Genomic DNA, 19,703 nt, shown 5'->3' on the forward strand with positions numbered 1-19,703 from the left:
AATAACTAAATAAATTCATGAAGGTTAGGCCCATCAGTGGCTATTAGCCAGGATGGCTAGGAATGGTGTCCCTAGCCTCTGTCAGAGGCTGGAAATGGGTGATGGGAGAATGTCTGCTTGAACATTCCCTGTTCTGTTCACCCCCTCTGGGGCATCTGGCATTGGCCACTGTCAGAAGACGGGACACTGGGCTATATGGACCTTTGGTCTGACCCAGTATGGCCCTTCTTAGGTTCTTATGTATCCAACTTCCCCGCAGTAACACAGCAGGCTAGGAGGAACCTTCTGAGTTCCACACCAGTCTGCTGTCCACTGGACCAAACTGCCTTTGTTTAACTGTACTACATTTACAGAAAAAGAGACAAATGGAAGTTATTTGGAGATTTGATTGTACTGTGTTAACAGACTATACACTGTTTTCCCCTTGTACAAACAGCACATAGCTATTCTGATGTCATGTCATAAAAGGGACCAGCTATATTTTTCTATTCCATTCACACAAACTAATCATGTACGTATGCTAGGAACATTTTAATGATAGCCAAATAATGGAACAACAATGACCTGAAAGCTCATGTGCTTATATTTGTTTGGGATTAGGTGTCAAAGAAGCCTGTAAAGCAAAGTGATTTTTCTATTGAACTTTTTGTTAACCAATGCCTCCATGGAGAGCTTTCTGCATAAGATAAATGTTATCAAGAAATATTCTTCTAAAATGTAGAGGAAATCAATGTGCACATATGTTTAACTCAATCTGTTAAAAGGAGATCTGTTTTCTTCAAAAACAATCTGTTAGATTTGCTCATTTAAATTATCTGCTTTATGAATAATTTCACAAATACAGCTAGGCTGCGTCTAGACTGGCATGATTTTGTGGAAATACTTTTAACAGAAAAGTTTTTCCGTTTAAAGTATTTCCGCAAAAGCGCATCTAGATTGGCACGGATGCTTTTGCACAAAAAGTGCTTTTTGTGCATCGCCATTTTAGCCATCGGGGCTTTTTTGCACAAAACAGTTCTTCCCTGTCTACACTGGCCCTCTTGCACAAGAGGGCTTTTTCCCGAGCGGGAGCGTGAAAGTATTTGCACAAGAGGCACTGATTTTGTACATTACAAAGTCAGTACTCTTGCGCAAATTCAAGCAGCCAGTATAGACAGCTGGCAAGTTTTTGCGCAAAAGCAGTCTAGATGCACCCATAGGGTTTAAAAGAACTGAGTAGGAGGAAACTTCAGACTTTTTATAAAACTAAAAACACTACACAGATTCTTAAAATAGGTCCCATTTCTGATATTCCATTCTCGTTTCATGTATAGACCTCCTAGGATACATCTACACTGCACCCTTACTTCAAAATAAGTTACACAATTTGTATCACGCAATTGCGTAGTTTATTTCAAGATAATTTCAAAATAGCTTATTTTGAAATTTGATGCTGTATACACAGTGCCAAATTTCATAATAAAGCACTATCCTGACAAGTCCCTTAACTCTCATGCATCAAATGTATACAAAGTCCTATTTTCCTGAACACTGTGGAAACAAACAGAAATTCTCTTGATCAGAAATCACCAGGCACTTTTCCAGTGAACTGACTCCCAGAAGCCCTGTCCCTCAATTGCCTCTCAAGATCCCACTCACTCACTACAGGTTTTCTGTTGGCTTTTTTGCCTCTAACATCCCGAGTCTGCAGAACCAAATTCCTAGTATCTGTGACTACCACTGGCAAACTCATTAGCTCTCACTGTTTAGCACTGACCAGCCAATGCAGCCCACCACACTGGCCCATTTACTCCCATGGTTCTAGCTGTCTTTATCATATAAAAGGGGTTTCCTCTCCGTAGTATTCGGTTTATTTCAGTAAACGCACGTCTACACTGCACACTTATTTCAAAATAAGCTATTCTGGAATAGATATTCCACAATAGCTTATTTCAAAATAGCACGTCTACACTGCAGGGAAGCCTCAAAATTAGACCAAGGCAGGCTTCCCTAATGTATATGTGCTATCTCGATTTAGAACCCTAGAAGGCACTCGTAAGACATAACTTAGAATGGCTCTGCTGAGGGGTTATTTTGAAATAGCAGCAGTGGAGCATTACTCCTCGTAGAATGAAGTTTACAGGTTTTGGAATAAGCTATGTGTTATTTTGAAATTATTTTAAAATAATGGAATGGCATTGTTATTTCAAAATAACGCTAGTTATAGTGTAGATGCACCCTTAGTGTACTGCTATTATGATACTACTGCAATGCCCACTCTACAGATAGTAACTGGTCACATTCTTTAGTTCCCTGCTGTTCATACTATACAATGTCAAATTTTAAATGTTAGAATCACGTACATCTCTTTCTGATTCAACCTATAACATGATCTCAGTTCAGTGTGTGGTACTGTTGACAGTACCCATTTATGATAACGACAACTGAGAAGTTAGAGTCCTATATTGCAGTTTTATATCGACACTTCTCTTTTTTGTTTGATCATAGCAAGCCTGTGTTTAAAGATAAAAACATACTTAACATGAAATACATGCTTAAATGCTTTGCTAACTTAGGACCTTTGTAGAATGTTAGTAATTAGAGCATGCCTGTTCATGTGTTTTTGCTACTCTTTATGCTGCTGCAGCGCAATCTCAAAAGAAAATGAATTAATGCATTAATAAGAGAAAAAAATCCCAGATAATAAAATTTAAGTAGAAAGAAGGAAACAAATATAAAAAACACCAAACAAGTGTTTATATCTTCAAATAAATTAAGTGGCTTTCCCTTTGGATAATGATCAGGCTAGATACTAGATATTTTTTAACCATAGGAAAAATTCTTCTCTTGGAAACTTATCGTAGATCAAGACTCAATATTCTGCTCTTCTACATATGCATGTCACCCACTAACAGTAGTCAGAGTCACTGCATGAGAAGTTTTAAAATGAACTGAGAATGTTGCCCACTTAAGGGAACATTTCTATAGGACGATTTATTATTCAAGCTAGTTTCTTATGCCCAAGTAACTAATTTTGTGTTTTAATTGTGAATTAATTATATTAGTCATAGAGTTTTATGTACTTTGCCAGAGGAACCTGGGTTGCAAGGCCTTGATAGTACAAAAATTCTCTTAAAACCAGAGTAATGGTAGCACAAACATGCCACTACCATTATTTCAACAGGTCCAAGGAATGAGGTGATTCACTGCATATCATGGGCAGCCTCCACTGGATAATAAAAAAGCTGGAACTTAAAATAACATCTCTCTTAATTGAAACCCTTGGTAGTGCTATTACAATATGCCCTTTTGATTTAAACTCCTCCAAGGCACAGCTGTACTGTGCATACCTCATATTGCAATTGCACCTCCATCACTCACACCCATGAATCAAGCCCTGAGGGCCCAAGAATCCTCACTCTGGAAAACACTTAAGCATATGCTTAAAGCTAAGCAAAGGTATGCCTACACTGCCACCCTAGTTCAAACTAGGGTGGCTAAAGTAGGCATTCGAAGTTGCAAATGAAGCCCGGGATTTAAATATCCCAGGCTTCATTTGCATCTTGCCGGGCGCCGCCATTTTTAAATCCCCCTTAGTGCGGACTCCGTGCCCGCGGCTACACGCAGCACGGAGTAGGTAGTTCGAATTAGGCTCTCTAATTTGAACTACCGTTACTCCTCATGGAACGAGGTGTACCCGTAGTTCGAATTAGAGAGCCTAATTCAAACTACCTACTCCGTGCCGCGTGTAGCCGCAGGCAAGGAGTCCGCACTAAGGGGGATTTAAAATGGCGGCGCCTAGCAAGATGCAAATGAAGCCCGGGATATTTAAATCCCGGGCTTCATTTGCAACTTCGAATGCCTACATTAGCCACCCTAGTTCAAACTAGGGTGGCAGTGTAGACATACCCCAAGTGATTAAGTGCTTCCTGGAGTGGGGATGCATTTAATTATGAGCTTCATAATTATGACTTCTAAATTGGGTCATCTATAGTAATATAATCATTTACTGGACATTATAGAGGCACCAAAATATTCTACATTATTTTTAATGTTATAGTGATTTACTTTTTCCTTGACCATTTTTAGTACACATTTTATTTCATTTTCTTTTCTCCCTGTGACATTCTATAGTTATTTTACGTGGTTCCAGGGTTTGGGGTTTTTTTTCGTTCAGACATCTACGTTTCTTTCTAACAAGTTTTCCTGACATGAAAAAAAAATTCAGTAGCTAGTTTTGATCTATTTGGTCCTGATTTTTGCCCATCTAATTGACTCAAATTGTATTTTGGTGACTTTGTAACCATTTTTAGTATTTAGTGTGATAGATGTGTGACTTGGTAGCTGTTGTTATAGTGGTTGTTGATCCCTGGAATTGACCCAGACATTCATATGTTTATGGTATAGATAATGTCTTCTAAGAGCATTTCCTCATCAGTGGTGGAACATTCCAGGTAAAGTGTGCATCATTTTTGTTGAATGCATGATTTCAACAGGGTGGAGGGCCATCATTTGCATGAAGTCCTAATCGACACAAAAAGGACTATAGCTAATCAGAAATACTGCTTATTCTTCACTATTCATATTCTTGTGTTATTGATGCTAATTGGCTGTAATTCAAAGGGCAAGTGTGCTTCAAATTCTGACAGTCTATACTCTGCATGGAGCATGAGGTATCTGAAAGATTACCCTTCTAGAAAACGTACGGTGTCACAGCACTGATGTTCACTATGTGATGCCTGATAAAGAAATATTAACATTAATTAAAAACAAAGGTGTGCATTTGAACGAAAAAAGACAAAAAAGCATCTTACTGTCAAAAGTGAGGATGTGATGAATTGCTAGATATATATATCTACATTTCTAGAAGGAATACTTGTATAAAAGGTTATGCTCTAAGAGATTATAAATTTATTTGGGCCTATAGCTATTATAGAATTCAGTCTCCTAGCCATATCCTTCAATTATATCAAAATTAAAAGAAACCATTTTCATGAGTTTTCAGAATCCCATGGCACAACTGATATGGGACTGACAGAAAGCAGTCACATAAACTAATGAAAGATCATATGTGCTGAAATATTGATATTGAAATATTGACACAGATATTGATGGCCAAACTTACATTTACTTCAGTGAGGCCAAGATTTCATCCAGTGCCATAAATCCATAACCCAATCCAAATCCAGTTGAACTCAACTGAAAGACTCTCTCTGACTCCAGAGAGATTTGGAGAGGTGTAGACAGTAAAAAATATTTTGGGACATAAGAGTTGGGTTTAATGATGTAGGAATGTATATGACCACTTTGAAGGTTTCCTAGGACACAGAATTCATTTAAAATTCCTTTTAAACAAAATAGAGAAACAAAATGTAAAATCATTGGCTAGTGACTAAATAAAATTGAAGAACACACAGTACCCAGCCTTTTTCAGTATTATGAGGATTCATTTGCTATAATTCATTAGCCATTGTCTCATTGCTTTAAAGATATATAATTCTTAAACTGCCTGTTCCTTTGTTCATAATGAAACTCTTTTGATTTCCTCTATGCAATCCATTTCTCTTTCATGTGCAATTCAAGCATTATTTCATACTGTAAGTTTTCTCCTGAGAACTATTGCTTGGTAAATCATTAAATCATTTTAGAAACCTACTAGGAGGCAGTGCCCCCAGCTTGATATGCTCGCCATCCCCCTGTCTCTGGGGGTAGGCAGCCCCGGCTCTCCCCCCCAGCCGCCGGGGAGGGCCAGGCTGAGGTGTGGTAGCCCCAGCCTGCCCTCCCCACACCAGCCACTGGGTGAAGGCCAGGCCAGCTCTGGAATTTCCCCCCTCCCCCTTCCGCCATTGGCCAGGGTGGGGCTGGGTCAATCCCAGCTTTCCCTCCCTGCCCTGCAACCTGTATTTTAATTTTATCCCCATGCCTCCATACCTGCACTTACCATCCTCCCTAACCTCTCCCCATCCCAGCCTGTCCATGGAGCCTAGCGTGCAGAGCAGCCACTCTGGAGACCTGGGGAAGCAGCCAGTGTACAAGACCTGCCCAGCTTGCAGTGGGCCTGGGAGAGCATGCCTGTGCCCAAGCCACACAGAGCCATGCCGCAAGGCAGGTGTGTGGGCCAGGCAGGCTCGGGGCAGGGCCCAGAGGCAGGTGGATGTTGATCCAGGGGTACGCAGAGATGAAGATCCTAGGAGAGTGTGTTGGCCCGGGTGACCAGCACACCCGGGAGCCGCTCGCTCAAGAGGAGACCTGCAGCATGGCACCCAAGCGCAGTGGTTGGGCCATGCAGAGCAAAGCTGTGCAGCAGATGTGTGGGCTGGGCAGGCTGGGGACGGGGCCCAGAGGCAGGTGGATGCTGCTCTAGGGAGCATGTGGGGGATGGAACCTCCACCCATCCGTCCCGTCCCCCCGCCTCATTTCACGAAGCGGTCACATGGTCAGGGCTCCTATGGACTCAGAGTGATGTGATGATGTCACTCTGTCACTCTTACATCCCACAGGAAAAGGTTTTTTTATATAGAAAGAGATATGTTCATTTTGTTTTCTTTGGTAAGTAGTACGTTTCTCTTATTCCATATTTTAATGAGACATTCCAATATAGCAAAATACATTGATTTTACCTTTTACAGAAGGATTATCTGAAAGTGACTGTTCTATAAACTGTATCAAGCTGTTTAGCTGAAGTGCCAGTAGAGGGGAGCATGGCTCTGTGGAATCATTCGTTTTGATATCAAACTTTGTGTTGTGTCATAGCAGAGTTGGATTAGAGATTCTGCTTCCAAGTTAGAAGAGATAACAATGCAAACTAAAAAGGGAGGGATTGGGTTGCTCACTACATGAGCTCTCCCTACTGGTCAGATTCAGAACAGCAGTGCTCCTTAGCTACACAAGTGGATGCTTGTTCTCCAAACCACACGGGAGACAATTAGCGAAGAAGGCTGCAGGTCTGTAGGTAGTAGTTGTGAAGTTACTGAAAGCTCTCTCTGAGTCAGGTTTAGTTGGTATTAGATGAAATGGAGAAAGATGCTTCATGCAACAGAAGCAAAATATTTTCTCCTTAAAGCTGAGTACTCATATGTACCTGGTCACATGGGCAAAATGCAGCTATCGGGACATCAAAGATTTTATACAATCTCTTTTTGACTGTCGTTGCAAACCAGCTTGAGTATATGGTGATAATATATGGTGTGGTCATGAAGCATAACTGACATGAAACACACGGGGTTGTCATTTTTTGACTATGAAAGGAAGCAATAAAGAGTGAATTCTTTTTCTGTCCTGCTTCATGCCTAGTTTAGAGCACGTGAAGCATGAAAACTTGAGTTTTCCACATCCATTTAATGTCATGAACCACTAACATTGCTACTCAGCTTACCTTGTTTTCTCCATATCCTGGGAAGTCAAACTGATGCAATTGTAAGAACCAGGACAGTTTTAAAATCTGTTCATCTACTTTTATTTGTAGTCATCTTTTGCTGTTTACTGTGATGTTTTGTATTATTTGATAACTGTTTAATCTTTATGATTCATGCTATTACATGTTTTTCACCAGTATTTTTCAAATATTTCATGATTTGATTTAGATCAAATGTTGCCAAAGCAATTCTTACATCACCCCTGTGCTGTTATATTGTAATACCCAGACAGCCTTTTAAATTTGAGAGTTCTGTATTTTCAGTATCCAAGCTGATATATCAAGGCACAATAGAATCCACTCAGAGCATAAGAAAGAGGGCTTAGAGGGGACTAGATTCAGGAAAGGGCTGAGGAAGAGGTGAGGATTCCAGATATGTAGGTCAGCATATGTAGAATTTAGTCTATTGTACATAACTGAAAAGAACATAAAAGATGTAATATCAAGTTATTTAGTGGCTGGATTAAAATAACCAGCAGGAAAATATAATTGAAAAATAAATTATTGGAAATAATGTAGAGGGGGGTTGAATGCAGGTGACATCTGGTAAATATTGAGCTTGTTTTCAAAGCCCTAATTTGCTTTTCCTTTCCCCTTCTTAGACAATATTTTTGTTGACAAGCCCTCATCAAAATTTGCCCGAGTGGATGGAGAGCAGACACCTATCATCCCGGCCCATCAGGCTATTGACAAGGTCAAGGGATACTGCAGTGCTTATTCAGACAACTTCTATAAAAACATCATGATGTCAGACACATTCAGCCACAGCACAAAGTTCTGACTGGGGTTCTGAACTTCCCCTAACCAAAGACAGATAACATGCAGCCTGGGGATTCTGAACAATGGAGGACTTGGAGACTGGAAGAATTATATCACCAGATTTAATCACTTTCCCCAATATATATTGTTGTTCTATTAACAGCTTTTTCTCAAGGACAGGCTCCGGCCCCCCACTCCTCCCATTAGAGAGTCAGTCATTTTCCCACACGTGGTATTGACACTGACATTTTCCTAGCATGAAATAACGACTGTTTTCAAACATCAACTGGATGTCAGCCAACAGGATACCCGGACACATAATTTAGGTGTAATCCTGTATATATAGATATAGATATATATTTGCAAGACTGAAGACGCTCCAGAAGCCCATCTCTCAATAATATGAGATCTGAATGAGAATGAGATTTGAGTCTTCTTAGAGAGAAAACAGGGGAAGTGTCCCACAGTACATGCAAGCACTTGGACGTAGCTTTCTTAGTCAGTCTCTTCCTGCAAAATGTGGAATTTCCTTACCGTATTTGTTAATCTCTTGCTGTTTAGGTGTCCATTGCTAATGATGTTTTCCACAGGTGAGGAAAGCCCTAACTCTAGTGTCAAAGAATCATTTCATCAAAATAAATCTCCAGGGCTAACCACACAAAGAAAATTAGATCCAAATCTTGCATATAGAAGCTAGTCTATAAACTCTGGGCCACATTGTAGCCAAGTGCACAGAAAAGCATTTATCACATATGTATGCACTGGGAATTGCTTGTGATTAGGGCCACTGAGAACCCTCCTGCAATTTTAAGGCCATGTTTGAGAGTGTGGTTTCAGTTGGTGCAGCATCAGTAAATAAGGTAATTCCAGACTTTACACAAAGTCACGTGTTTCAATATTCATTGATGTGCAAAAAGGAAACACCTTCCACTGTAACTACTACACTGGGACTATGTCTAGACTGCAGGCTTCTTTTGGAAGAAGCTTTTCCTGAAGAGATCTTCTGAAAAAACTTCTTCCGAAAAAGAGTGTCTACACAGCAAAAGTGCATTGAAAAAGCGATCTGCTTTTTCGAAAGATAGCATCCATTCAGTGTGGATGCTATCTCTCATTTAAGCTGTGATTACTATGGCTGGAGTGGCCACCAGGGCACCTGCCCTTTTTCCTCTTTCCTCTTCTTGCAAAAGAACTCCCTCTTCCCCATCCATGCATGCCTTTTTCTGAAAGAGCTCTTTCAGAAAAACACTTCTTCCTCATAGAAAGCGGTTTATCAATTTCAGAAAAACCCTTCTGTTCTTTTTCAATTTTTTTTTCGAAAGAATTTGATTGCGGTGTGGACATAAGTGAAGTTTTTTTTTTTAAATGTCCATTTTTCTGAAAAAACTCTGCAGTGTAGACATGCCCTGGTATGTGGGTTCTCATGCTGATTGCTCATGTAGGTCATGTGAAATAGCAAAGCATTACAAAGGACCCCACACTTTGTAAATCATATAGTGCTATAAGTTTATCAGTTACAATTCATCGCAGATCCCTTGTAAATTCACGTTAGCTCACCCATTTCCTATCTTGTGGCATATTGCATGTACAGAGCACTTCTGCCACTTGACATTGCAATTTATGAAGGCTCTAAAGATCATAGTATACTACATAATAGCATTCAGCAGCTACATGTGCACCTTGCAGCATCCACATCTTCAAGCATTCCCCTTCACCAGCTGATTAAACTAAATATAGTTTTGTACTGTTTGTGGTGCTATGACCAAGCACCATAAACAGAGTTCTGTATTGCTGTGCTATGTACACAACTGAATTTAGTGTTAAGTGAGTGTAGAAGACAAAGAACTTTTCCAAGTCATGACACCATATGGCCATTTCTAAAAATATGTCAGAAGTGCACAACTGTTCTTGAAAATATGTAGAAACCCACTCCAGATTGTGAAACACCTGTAAATGCACATTTCATTTAACATGTCAGTAATAGAGCTGGCCAGATAATGGGATTTTCCATGAAAATTTCAAAAGAAATGAGAAGCACATTTCACAAAAGGCCATTTTTCATCAAATTACTTGTATCTAAAAATTTCAGTCAGGTTTATTCATTGCACTTCTATAAACCACTGGTCTGATGTCATGAAGCTATTGATTCTCAGTTAAAAAACACATATATGTTCAGTAATGGGGTACTTAGATTTGAACCTTTCTGCATTAATTTTGTCCATTCATTTACAAAGACCATTTTATTCTGTGCCCAAACCACTGGAATATTTCCCCTAAATATGAACATGAAGGGGAGAAGTATATTTTGATCACATTCAGTCCTGAAACACTGTTGTGAAGTAAAGTTCTTACAAATAACCTGACCAAACTTTCTTTATGTTAGAGCAAAATCCTTATATGACTGCATAAACCAAATTCATCCCTACTGACTTCAAATGTAATTATGCTAGGGATGACTTTGGTTAAGTACTTTTATCAAGGGAAAGAATTTAGGGAAATCTTATGTATGAGCATTTAGAGAACTTCTATATTATCATCTCTCTCCCCTCTCCCCTACCGCCTAGCTCTCCCCTCTCCCCTACCGCCTAGATAGTAGGTCAGATAGTAGCTTACTGTGAGATTTCTACCTGTCTAGGATGTTCTATAGTGAAGAGAAGGAAAAGAAAATAGTTCTGGAAATTGAGGAACTAATGGAACACAATAATTAATAAAATATGAAGACTAAAAGATGTTTCCTGACTGAAGCCTAGCTGTAACCTAACCAACAGCTTAATGTACAATCGCCTCTATTTTTGCTAAATTAAGAATTTGCTCTTTTTTTACTACCATGTAGTAGTCCTTAACTATGACAAATGTTCTTGAATGCTCACATTTTCAGTTTAAACCCTTTACTTTGTTGTTGACATAAAATAACCTCCTTTGTATATATATATTTATTTATGAGGTTAAATATGTCAACATATATTTTAGCTCCATAACCTCTGTCCTTGTTATTTTAAGCTTCTGATTCATCATAGGAGAAGAGGGAAATCTTTCATACTTTTTTCAATCACCTTGTGAAGTAGTTTACTGTAGTTTTATCTTTACCAATATGAGGGAAAAGGACAGTGTAATTGGTAATATTAGTGGAAGTTAATGTAACTGATTTAAAGATGGACTAAGCTGGAAAAATATTTTTCAAATAAATATTCATGTTATTAGTGTTACAAAGAATTAAAATATTTTAATAATCACTTTTTTCTTTCTTGCAGTTCGGTGGGAAAACATTATTTGGTGGAATGTTGGAAAATAAGCTGTTGCTTATTAAGTATGTGCACTGAGGTTTGCTTAGCCAAAACTCTGGGATTAAATCCAGCTCAGCAGGGAATGTATTTTGCAGAATTCAGTTTTTCTTGTTGCGATTAATTCAGTGCCAAATCTAATGAATGATTTAAGAGTTATAGAGGGTCATTCATTTAGCAGCAACCCCGTTATGTTGACACACTGAAAGGGGCACAAAAGCAGAAATAATATATTGTATGGTGTTATGGCATCTTCACAAGATTACACACAGATTATTTTAAACTCTGATTTACACCAATCATATCCATTTGTTTCTAGAATTTGGTTCTGAAGTATAATGTCAGCATCTGAGCAGAGTTTAAATTGGACCTCATAATGTAAAGGCTATGTCTACACTGGCATGATCTTGCGCAAAAACTCTTTAGCGTAAGAGTTCTTGCGTTAAAGTAGTTGCGCAAAAGAGCGTCTACACTGGCATGTGCTTTTGCGCAAGAGATGTGCTTTTGCGCAAGTGCATCCTTGCCAGTGTAGACGCTTTCTTGCGCAAGAAAGCTCTGACAGCCATTTCAACCATAGGGCTTTCTTGCGCAAGAAATTCATGTTGCCTGTCTACACTGACCTCTTGCGCGAGAATAGTTGCGTAAAAGGGCTTATTCCTGAGCGGGAGTGTCAGAGGTCTGGCGCAAGAAGCCCTGATTTCATACATTAGAACGTCAGTTTACTTGCACAAGAACATGCAGCCAGTGTAGATAGGCAGCAAGTTTTTGCGCAAGAGCGGCTGCTTTTGCACAAGATCGCACCAGTGTAGACACAGCCTAATATTTTGACCAATCACTGCTAAAATGTCTTAAATCATGTGTCTTAACCAAAACATATTATAAAAATAATCAAGTAGCTGGTGTGGTTTACCTGCAAACGTTCTAATGTTATGCTGCAAAGGTCACAGAAAGTCACTGGCATGTATTTCATTTCTATGACTCTGTGACAGAGCGTTTGCCCTGCACTGGCCCTTTGAGGGCAAAAACCCAGCCCTGAGTGAGGGCTGAGTGTGAAGCCCGAGCTGAGGCAGTTTTGGCTAATGAGGGCCCAGCTGGGGGATATATAAAGAAGGACTACTTGAGGGAGAGGAGGAAGCTCACTCTTGCTCTGATTAGAGAGCAGGAGGGACCTGGCTGCCTGGGAAGCAGGAAGTAGAGCAGTGCTGGGGAGACTCTGGCCAAGCAAACCCCCAGGCTGCAAGGCCTGAAGCTACTGGGGCTGTGAGAGGTAGCCATGGTAAGCAAAGGGAACAGGTCCACACCCCTTTGCCAGTGTTGAGTGGCCATTACAAACTGCAGTTTGGTGGTGAGGCAGGGGCTAGATGAAGACTGGTAATGGGTCACTGAGGCAAGGTGGGTAAAGGGGAACTGGGTGTTCCCTGGGAGAAGAACAGGCTGCCCTGGGGAGGGGAGGACCCTGGAGTGCAAGCAGGATAAACACTAACCCCTGGAAAGGGGGCTCAGACACTGGAGTGGGCACTGCCAGAGGGCAGTGTCCTGAAGAGGGTGCTGAGGTCCATGAATGACATGCCTCTGGACTAGAGAGGGCAGTGAGAACATGGGGAGACACTAGCTAGAGGGAGGCATCCAGCAAATCAACAAGCTAACTCCCAGAGCAACCAGCTGGAGGCGCCATGGTGGTGAGTCTGCCCCTTGACAGACTCCATGGCTATGTCTCCACTCGCGGCTTCTTGCACGAGAAATATGCAAATGAGGCTACGCATGGACTATCACCGAGACTCATTTGCAAAAATGGTGTCTCATTAGGTATGCAAAAGAGGCTCTTGCACCAGAAGGAGCTGTCTACAATGCCCTTTCTTGCACAAGAAAAACCCTCTTGCACAATGCTGCTACGCCAAGTATTTTCAGGAATAACGGCATTGCGCAAGAGGGTTTTTCTTGTGCAAGAAAGGGCATTGTAGACAGCTCCTTCTGGTGCAAGAGCCTCTTTTGCAAAAATGGCAGCTCATTAGGTATGCAAATGAGGCTCGAAGATAGTCCACGCTTAGCCTCATTTGCATATTTCTCGCGAAAGAAGCTGCAAGTGTACACAAAGTCCATATGTGTGCCTCAGCAGAGAAAATGTTCTTACCATATACTGAAAACTAGGAGGATTTTTAGAAAAGTGTTTTGACAGTCCCATGAATGAGTAGATTACCATTATTTTTCATCCTGAAATATAGTTTTGAGATTTGTTTTATTATAAAGCAAAACAACATGAGCACTCTTGCTTTGTGTCTTTGCCATGTTTATAGCAAATTAAAGCAAATTTTGCAGTTGCAAACATTTGCCAGCATTTTGTACAGCCTATCAAGTAAGCAAAGCAACACAATTTATTCCATGGCAACCAACTAATAAAAAATAAATCAAACCAGACTTCAGTGGTAGATTGAGGATATATTTTTAAAAGCAAGAACACAAAAGTGAAGCATTTACTGAGACCTCTTGTGTCATCTTCAAAGACCTCTTTGTTTGTATTTGATAGCTTGCAGGTTTGCCACTAGCAAGTCAACCTTCTGTGGCCTGGCTTCAGAGCTTCCTTCCCAAGGAACTGTGCCAAGACTACATCTAGATTGCATCCCTTTTTCGTAAAAGGGATGCAAATTAGATGTATCGCAATTGCTAATGAAGCGGGGATTTAAGTCTCCCACTTCATTAGCATAAAAATGGCTGCCGCTTTTTTTCGGCTCGGAGCTTATTTTAAGAGGGATAAGGGATCTTTTGGAAAAGGCTTTATTTTCTGAAAGATCCGCGTCTAGACTGGCGCTTTTTTCCGACAAAGATTTAAATCCCCACTTCATTAGCAATTGCGATACGTCTAATTTGCATCCCTTTTACGAAAAAGGGATGCAATCTAGATGTAGCCCAAATGTGTTCACTATAAGATTGTTTAATGCACTGCGAGGTATAGCTTTTCACAACTTAAAGATGGTGGTCCCCAAACTGTGGGGCACACCCCCTGGGGGTGGGCAGAGGAACATTCAGGAACAGCATGATGGGGTCCAGTCCATACAGGGGTGGGGAGTGAATGCTACCACAGCCCTAGCTCCACCCATCATGGCCTACTTACATCTCTGATTCCACTCCCAGACTCAGCTCCTGGCTCAAGCTCCTGATTCATCCCCAGCTAAACTGGTCCCCTTACTCCTGTCTGTACCGTGCCCCCTCTTTTTTCTCCCTTCCCCTCCCCCGAAGCTGTAGCTCTACTCCCAGCTCCAGGGGATGACTCTGAACATTTGGGATATGTTTACACTACAGAGTTTTATCGGAAAAATGGTCGTTTTTCCTAAAACACTTGAACATCCACACTGCAATTGCATTCTTCCAAAAGAAAATCGAACAGAAGGGTTTTTCTAACATTGGTAATCCTCATTCTATGAGAAAGAAGCCTTTTTCTGAAAGAGCTCTTTCGGAAAAAGGCATGTGTGGGTGGGGAGGAAGGGCTTTTTACAAAAGAAGAGCCCTCCAGGAAATAACACAGGTGCCCTGGTGGCCACTCCATCCAAAGTACTCACAACTCTATAGTTCCTGTCTCTTGGCCCTTCTTAAAGCTGCAGGCACCCTGGGCAAGCCTTGTGGCAGGAAGCTGGCCTGGGAGCAGCACCCTGATGGCACATCTCTCCTTGCCACAGGCCTGCATAGCAATGGCACAGTCTCGAGCCCCCTGCGACTCCCTGGGCCCTCACAGGGAGCAGTCCCAGGACCCACGCAGGGGAATCAAGAGGCGTTCCCGTCCTGGTTCAGCCCAGAGAGCCAGTCTCTCCTTGAACTGTGGCTCCCTGGGCCAAGCACTGCAATGGGAACATTTATGGCTGGATGGCTGAGTCCCTGGCGGAGAGCAGATACCCACCCCCGACCTTGGAACAGGTCTGGAGTAAAGTCAAGGAGCTCCACCAGGAATATGTCCAGGCCACAGCGCGCAGCTCATGCTCAGGAGCAGGACCCCACACCTGCCCCTATTACAAGGAGCGGCACTAATTACTGGGGGGGAGGGTAGAGAAATGTCTTCTCCACCCATCCTCGTTGACTCTGGCCTTGAGACCCCCATGAACATCCAGCCAGAGGCCTCCACGGAGTAGGAGCAGGAGGGGCAGGGCCAGCAGCAGCAGAGGAGGAGATGGGCACTCCTTGGAGCACTCCTGGGATCCCTCCCAGGACGTCTCCTAGGCCTCCTCTGACATGTGGGAGGGATCTTCAGGTAAGTGGTTTCACTTTCACCCACACAGCAGGGGAGATGGGTGCACAGGGGGAAGGGGACGAGTGTTGCTCGGGCTGGACATTGTGCTGCAGTCCGTGCACGTGTGACCACATGCAGCATTACTGTGTGGCACATGGACACAGCAGGCAGCCCCTGAGCATACCTGGGATTCTGCTGCCAGGCTTGGGGAGGCCACACATCCTGCCCTGGGGGCAGAGGGTGGAGGGCTGCCATGGCTGGAAGCAGGCTAGCCACAAGGACAACCCCACACAGACAGAGGAGTGCTGTACCTAGCACACAGACATGCCTGCACATGTGAAACAGCAGCCGCTCCCGTAGACAGCGCTGCGAGCCACACCTGTGTCTGCAGACCCCAGGGAGGGCTAGGCTGCTCCTGGCTCTTCTGCCGCCCATGAGGGGATCCCACTGTGGCCAGACGCTTCTCTTGGCTGTTTGTCCGTGGGCTGGAGGGGGGAGAATGGGCAGCACAGTCCTCTGGGCATGTCGGGTCCCCTGTGAGGCATGGCCTGCTGTGTAGTCCACACATGGCCTTGCTCCCAAGCCATCTCCCTCCTCTGGGGCACGCACTGTTGGTCGCTGCTCACAGAGGAAGGTACGGCTTAAGGGACAGTGTCTGCAGGGACAATTGACTGCAGTCAATTGAGGGCCGAGCCACACCACCCAACAGAGACCACAGGACCCGAAGGCATGTTAGGGTGCAAAAAGAGCTTATGCGCCTCGCATCAGTGTCCTGCATGACATCCACCAGACCCTCGCATACAAGGTTTGCGCAGACTTGGAGTGGCGGGACCGCACATGGGACCAGTTGAACCAGCAGTGTGACAACATGTGTGCTGTCATGGCCCCTCCCTCTACCAATTCTGATCCCACTCCTGTCCACTCTCCTGTGCTCCCTCGACCCATCGACCACAACTCTGATGAGGTCCCCGCACATGAGGTGGCACATCGAGCCACTCCCTCCCCTCTAAATTATGAGCACCCCCTCCCCCGCCAACCTTTTCAGAATGTTTCATTAATACAGACTGCAGGGCCTCCCAGATGTGCACCCTAGCCTGATGGGCCTGGCGGATGGCAGCTGTCTACGGTTGCTGGAAGGTTCACCCCTCATGGCCAGCATCTGACCCCCACCCCCAGAGGAAGGCCTCCTCCTTCCTCTCCCCAGTGTTGAGAAGGACACAACATACCGCAACCACCTTGGGGATGTTGTGCTCCCCCACATCGAGGCGTGTCTACAGGCACCAGAAACGTTCCTTGAGATGGCCGAAGGCACACTCCACCTGCATTCGGGCCCAGTTCAGGGGGACATTGAATACCCTGCTGGTATCCAGATGGCCGGTGTATTGCTTCATAAGCCACGGCATCAGGGGATAAGCCGCGTCCCCCACAATACACAGTGGCATCTGCACATCCCCAATGGCAAGTTCATGGCAGGGGAAAAATGTCCCCTGCCTCCAGCTTGCAGTACAGGTTAGAGTTTCTGAACACTCAGGCATCATCTGCCCTGCCTGATCACCCAACAAAAATGTCCCCGGTGGTTGACCAGCACCCTCAGCACTATCAAAAAGTAGCCCTTCCGATTAATATAGTGGGCTGCTCAATGTTCTGGTGCTCAGATTGGAATGTGGGTCTCATCAATGGCTCCACCACAGTTAGGGACCCCCAGAGCAGCAAATCCAGTCACAGACACATCCAGGTCTCCCAGACGGACGACCCTCCGCAGCAGGATCGAGTTGATGGCCCTCATCACCTGCAGAAGGAGCCAAAGAAGCACACAAAACAGAATGAGAGAGGGGGTGCCTGAGCCCTTGAGAGGTGTCTGCCCTGCTCCCCTCTCCTACCCCCCCAAACACCCCAGGAGCCACCTTCTATGAGACCGCTTCCCCTCCCCCCCAGCAGCAGGGCTGTATGAGGACAGGACGGCACGAGCCCCCAGGGATGGGACTCCCCCCCCCCCACACACACACACTCTACCCCCTACAGCTCCCAACCCCCTTTCCCAAGGGTCTCCCTTATCCAATATTCCCCTCCCCCCGGCAGGGACTGCAGTCTCCATGAGGAAGGCCCCGACAGTGGACTTCCCCGTGCCACACTGGTTGCCCACCGACTGGTAACTATTGGGAGTGGCGAGTTTCCAGAGGTCTATTGTGACCCGCTTCTCCAGGGGGATGGCAGGCCGCAGGTGGGTGTGGCATATCCAGAGGGTATGGGTGGGCCAGGCACACAGCTCCAAAAAGGTGGCCTTCTTCATGCGTAAGTTTTGGAGCCACTGCTGGTCGTCCCACTGCTCCAGGACCCACCAAGCTGAACTGGTGTAGAGCCTCCAAAAATGCCTCACCATCATGGGGTGTGGTTGCCAGCCATCACCAGAGAGAAGGGCCCCAGGGTCCAGCTCATGCAGGACCAGGAAGGCAACTGGCAGAAAGTGCTGCAAAAACTGCAGCATGGCCGTGTGCAGCCATCGCATGCCATGGGGCAGCTCTGACTCCATGGCACCAAGAGAAAAGCTGTGGCACTCACAAAAGCAGGGCGACCACAGCAGACATTGCAAGAGCTCTGCTGTCCCTCAAAGAGGTAGTAAGCAGAGAAATGTCAGTCTGGGGGGGTCCCTTTAAGTGCGTGTCTCTGCAAGGCTCTGGGACCAGCATTCGGAAGCAACTGGTGACCTAAAGCCCTGTCTGGAGTGATTCCGCGTGACCTTTTATGCGAGAGAGCGTCCAATGGGTCTGGACACTCGCTTTCGCAAACGTGCATTGCTTTTTTGATGAGCTTTTGTGTGATCTCTTCGGAAAAAAGCTTCTTCCAAAAGAAGCCTGTAGGCTAGGAGAGGAGCAGCTACAGGTATGTTACACACATTGCCAGCTAGTGGTGGGATTGTACGATGCAGTTCAGCATTCCATTACACCTAGAACTACACAACAACCCAATGTATGTGGTAGGTAGGTAGAAAGGAGGAAATGTATTATCACTGAGGACACTGGAAGAAGTGGGTACATGTGCATACAGCAAACTCTCCCTGCTTAGGCCCTGTGGAGGTGGACCACCTGCACCCACAAGGAACCACACTGACTTAAGTATGTTCTGTTTAAGTGCAGGGGTTAGGGCTGTCCCAGGCACCTGCACCCCACTGCGGGATAGGGGGAGGCAGCGGCTGCTCTGCAGGGGACTGGGCCCTCTGAAGGGGGAGGTTGCACTCAGGGTTGTGCGGCCACCAGGGCAGGAGCTGCGGGGGGTGGGAGCAGGAACAGGGCAGAAAAGCAGCAGGGATTGGGCCTGTCCCTTCATTCAGTGGCAAGGGCAGCAAGTGGAGCGACTCAGCTCCAGCTGGCTGCACTCCCCTGGCTCCAGCTATGTCGCTCAGGGAATTGGCTTGGGGAAAGGAGTAGAAACCTCCCCTCACTCGCCTGTGGCAGCAGGAAGCAGGGCAATGCAGCTGAGAGCCAGCAAAGTGGAATGGACTGAGGCCTGTATTGTTTGGTTGTTTGGCATATGCAAGAAGCCTTAACAGCTTTCTCAATGTCACTGTTCCCTGGAGGCAGGTATGTGGATTGGTTTTATTATAAAGCAAAACAACATGAGCACTTTCTTTGTGCCCTACATTTTTGGCCCTTCTTCTAACATTTTCAATTCCTAAATAGCCTTCATGTATCCTCCTTAATTTTCTGTAACACCATAGAAATACTCACGCTGGTGCCTTTAAACAAAATTCCACCTAGTACTGAGAGCTCCCTCTTAATGTTGTGACTTGGGAATATACTGTCCCAGACCTCTGGGCTAATAGCCCCATCTGTTTTCTTCAGGGCTGCCTGCTGTGCAATAGCTCTGGCAAGCACAGTACATATTTCATTTGAGACTGGACGGAGTTTAATCAGACTGACATGTACAAATATCTCTCTAGCCTTTGCTCCACTGAACTGTTGTCAAATGATTGAGAGCATGCCTGCAACCTCTAAAGCTCATCCAGGTACGTATTCCATTTGCAAATCACACTTTTGTTGTGGAAAATTAATCTCTTAAT

General features: G+C 44.3%; 1 protein-coding gene across 8 annotated transcripts in view; it reads left to right on the forward strand.

Annotated features, from left to right (window-relative positions):
* Positions 1-11,382, forward strand: part of ADGRG6 (adhesion G protein-coupled receptor G6) — a 164,767-nt gene extending 153,385 nt beyond the window's left edge. For 7 of the 8 annotated variants that reach the window (XM_075924316.2, XM_075924318.2, XM_075924317.2 and 4 more), the window contains one exon: positions 7,996-11,382. In XM_075924316.2, coding sequence (XP_075780431.1) covers positions 7,996-8,174 — 179 coding nt within the window. In that variant the 3' untranslated portion in view covers positions 8,175-11,382. Of the gene's footprint in view, positions 1-4,386; positions 4,434-7,995 lie in introns of all 8 variants that reach the window. The other variant, XM_014580188.4, reaches the window with a different exon arrangement.
* The last annotated feature ends 8,321 nt before the right edge of the window (positions 11,383-19,703 follow it).

This window comes from Pelodiscus sinensis, chromosome 3, assembly GCF_052426305.1.
Source record: "Pelodiscus sinensis isolate ZL-2025 chromosome 3, ASM5242630v1, whole genome shotgun sequence".
In the NCBI taxonomy this organism is placed as follows: Eukaryota; Metazoa; Chordata; order Testudines; family Trionychidae; genus Pelodiscus; species Pelodiscus sinensis.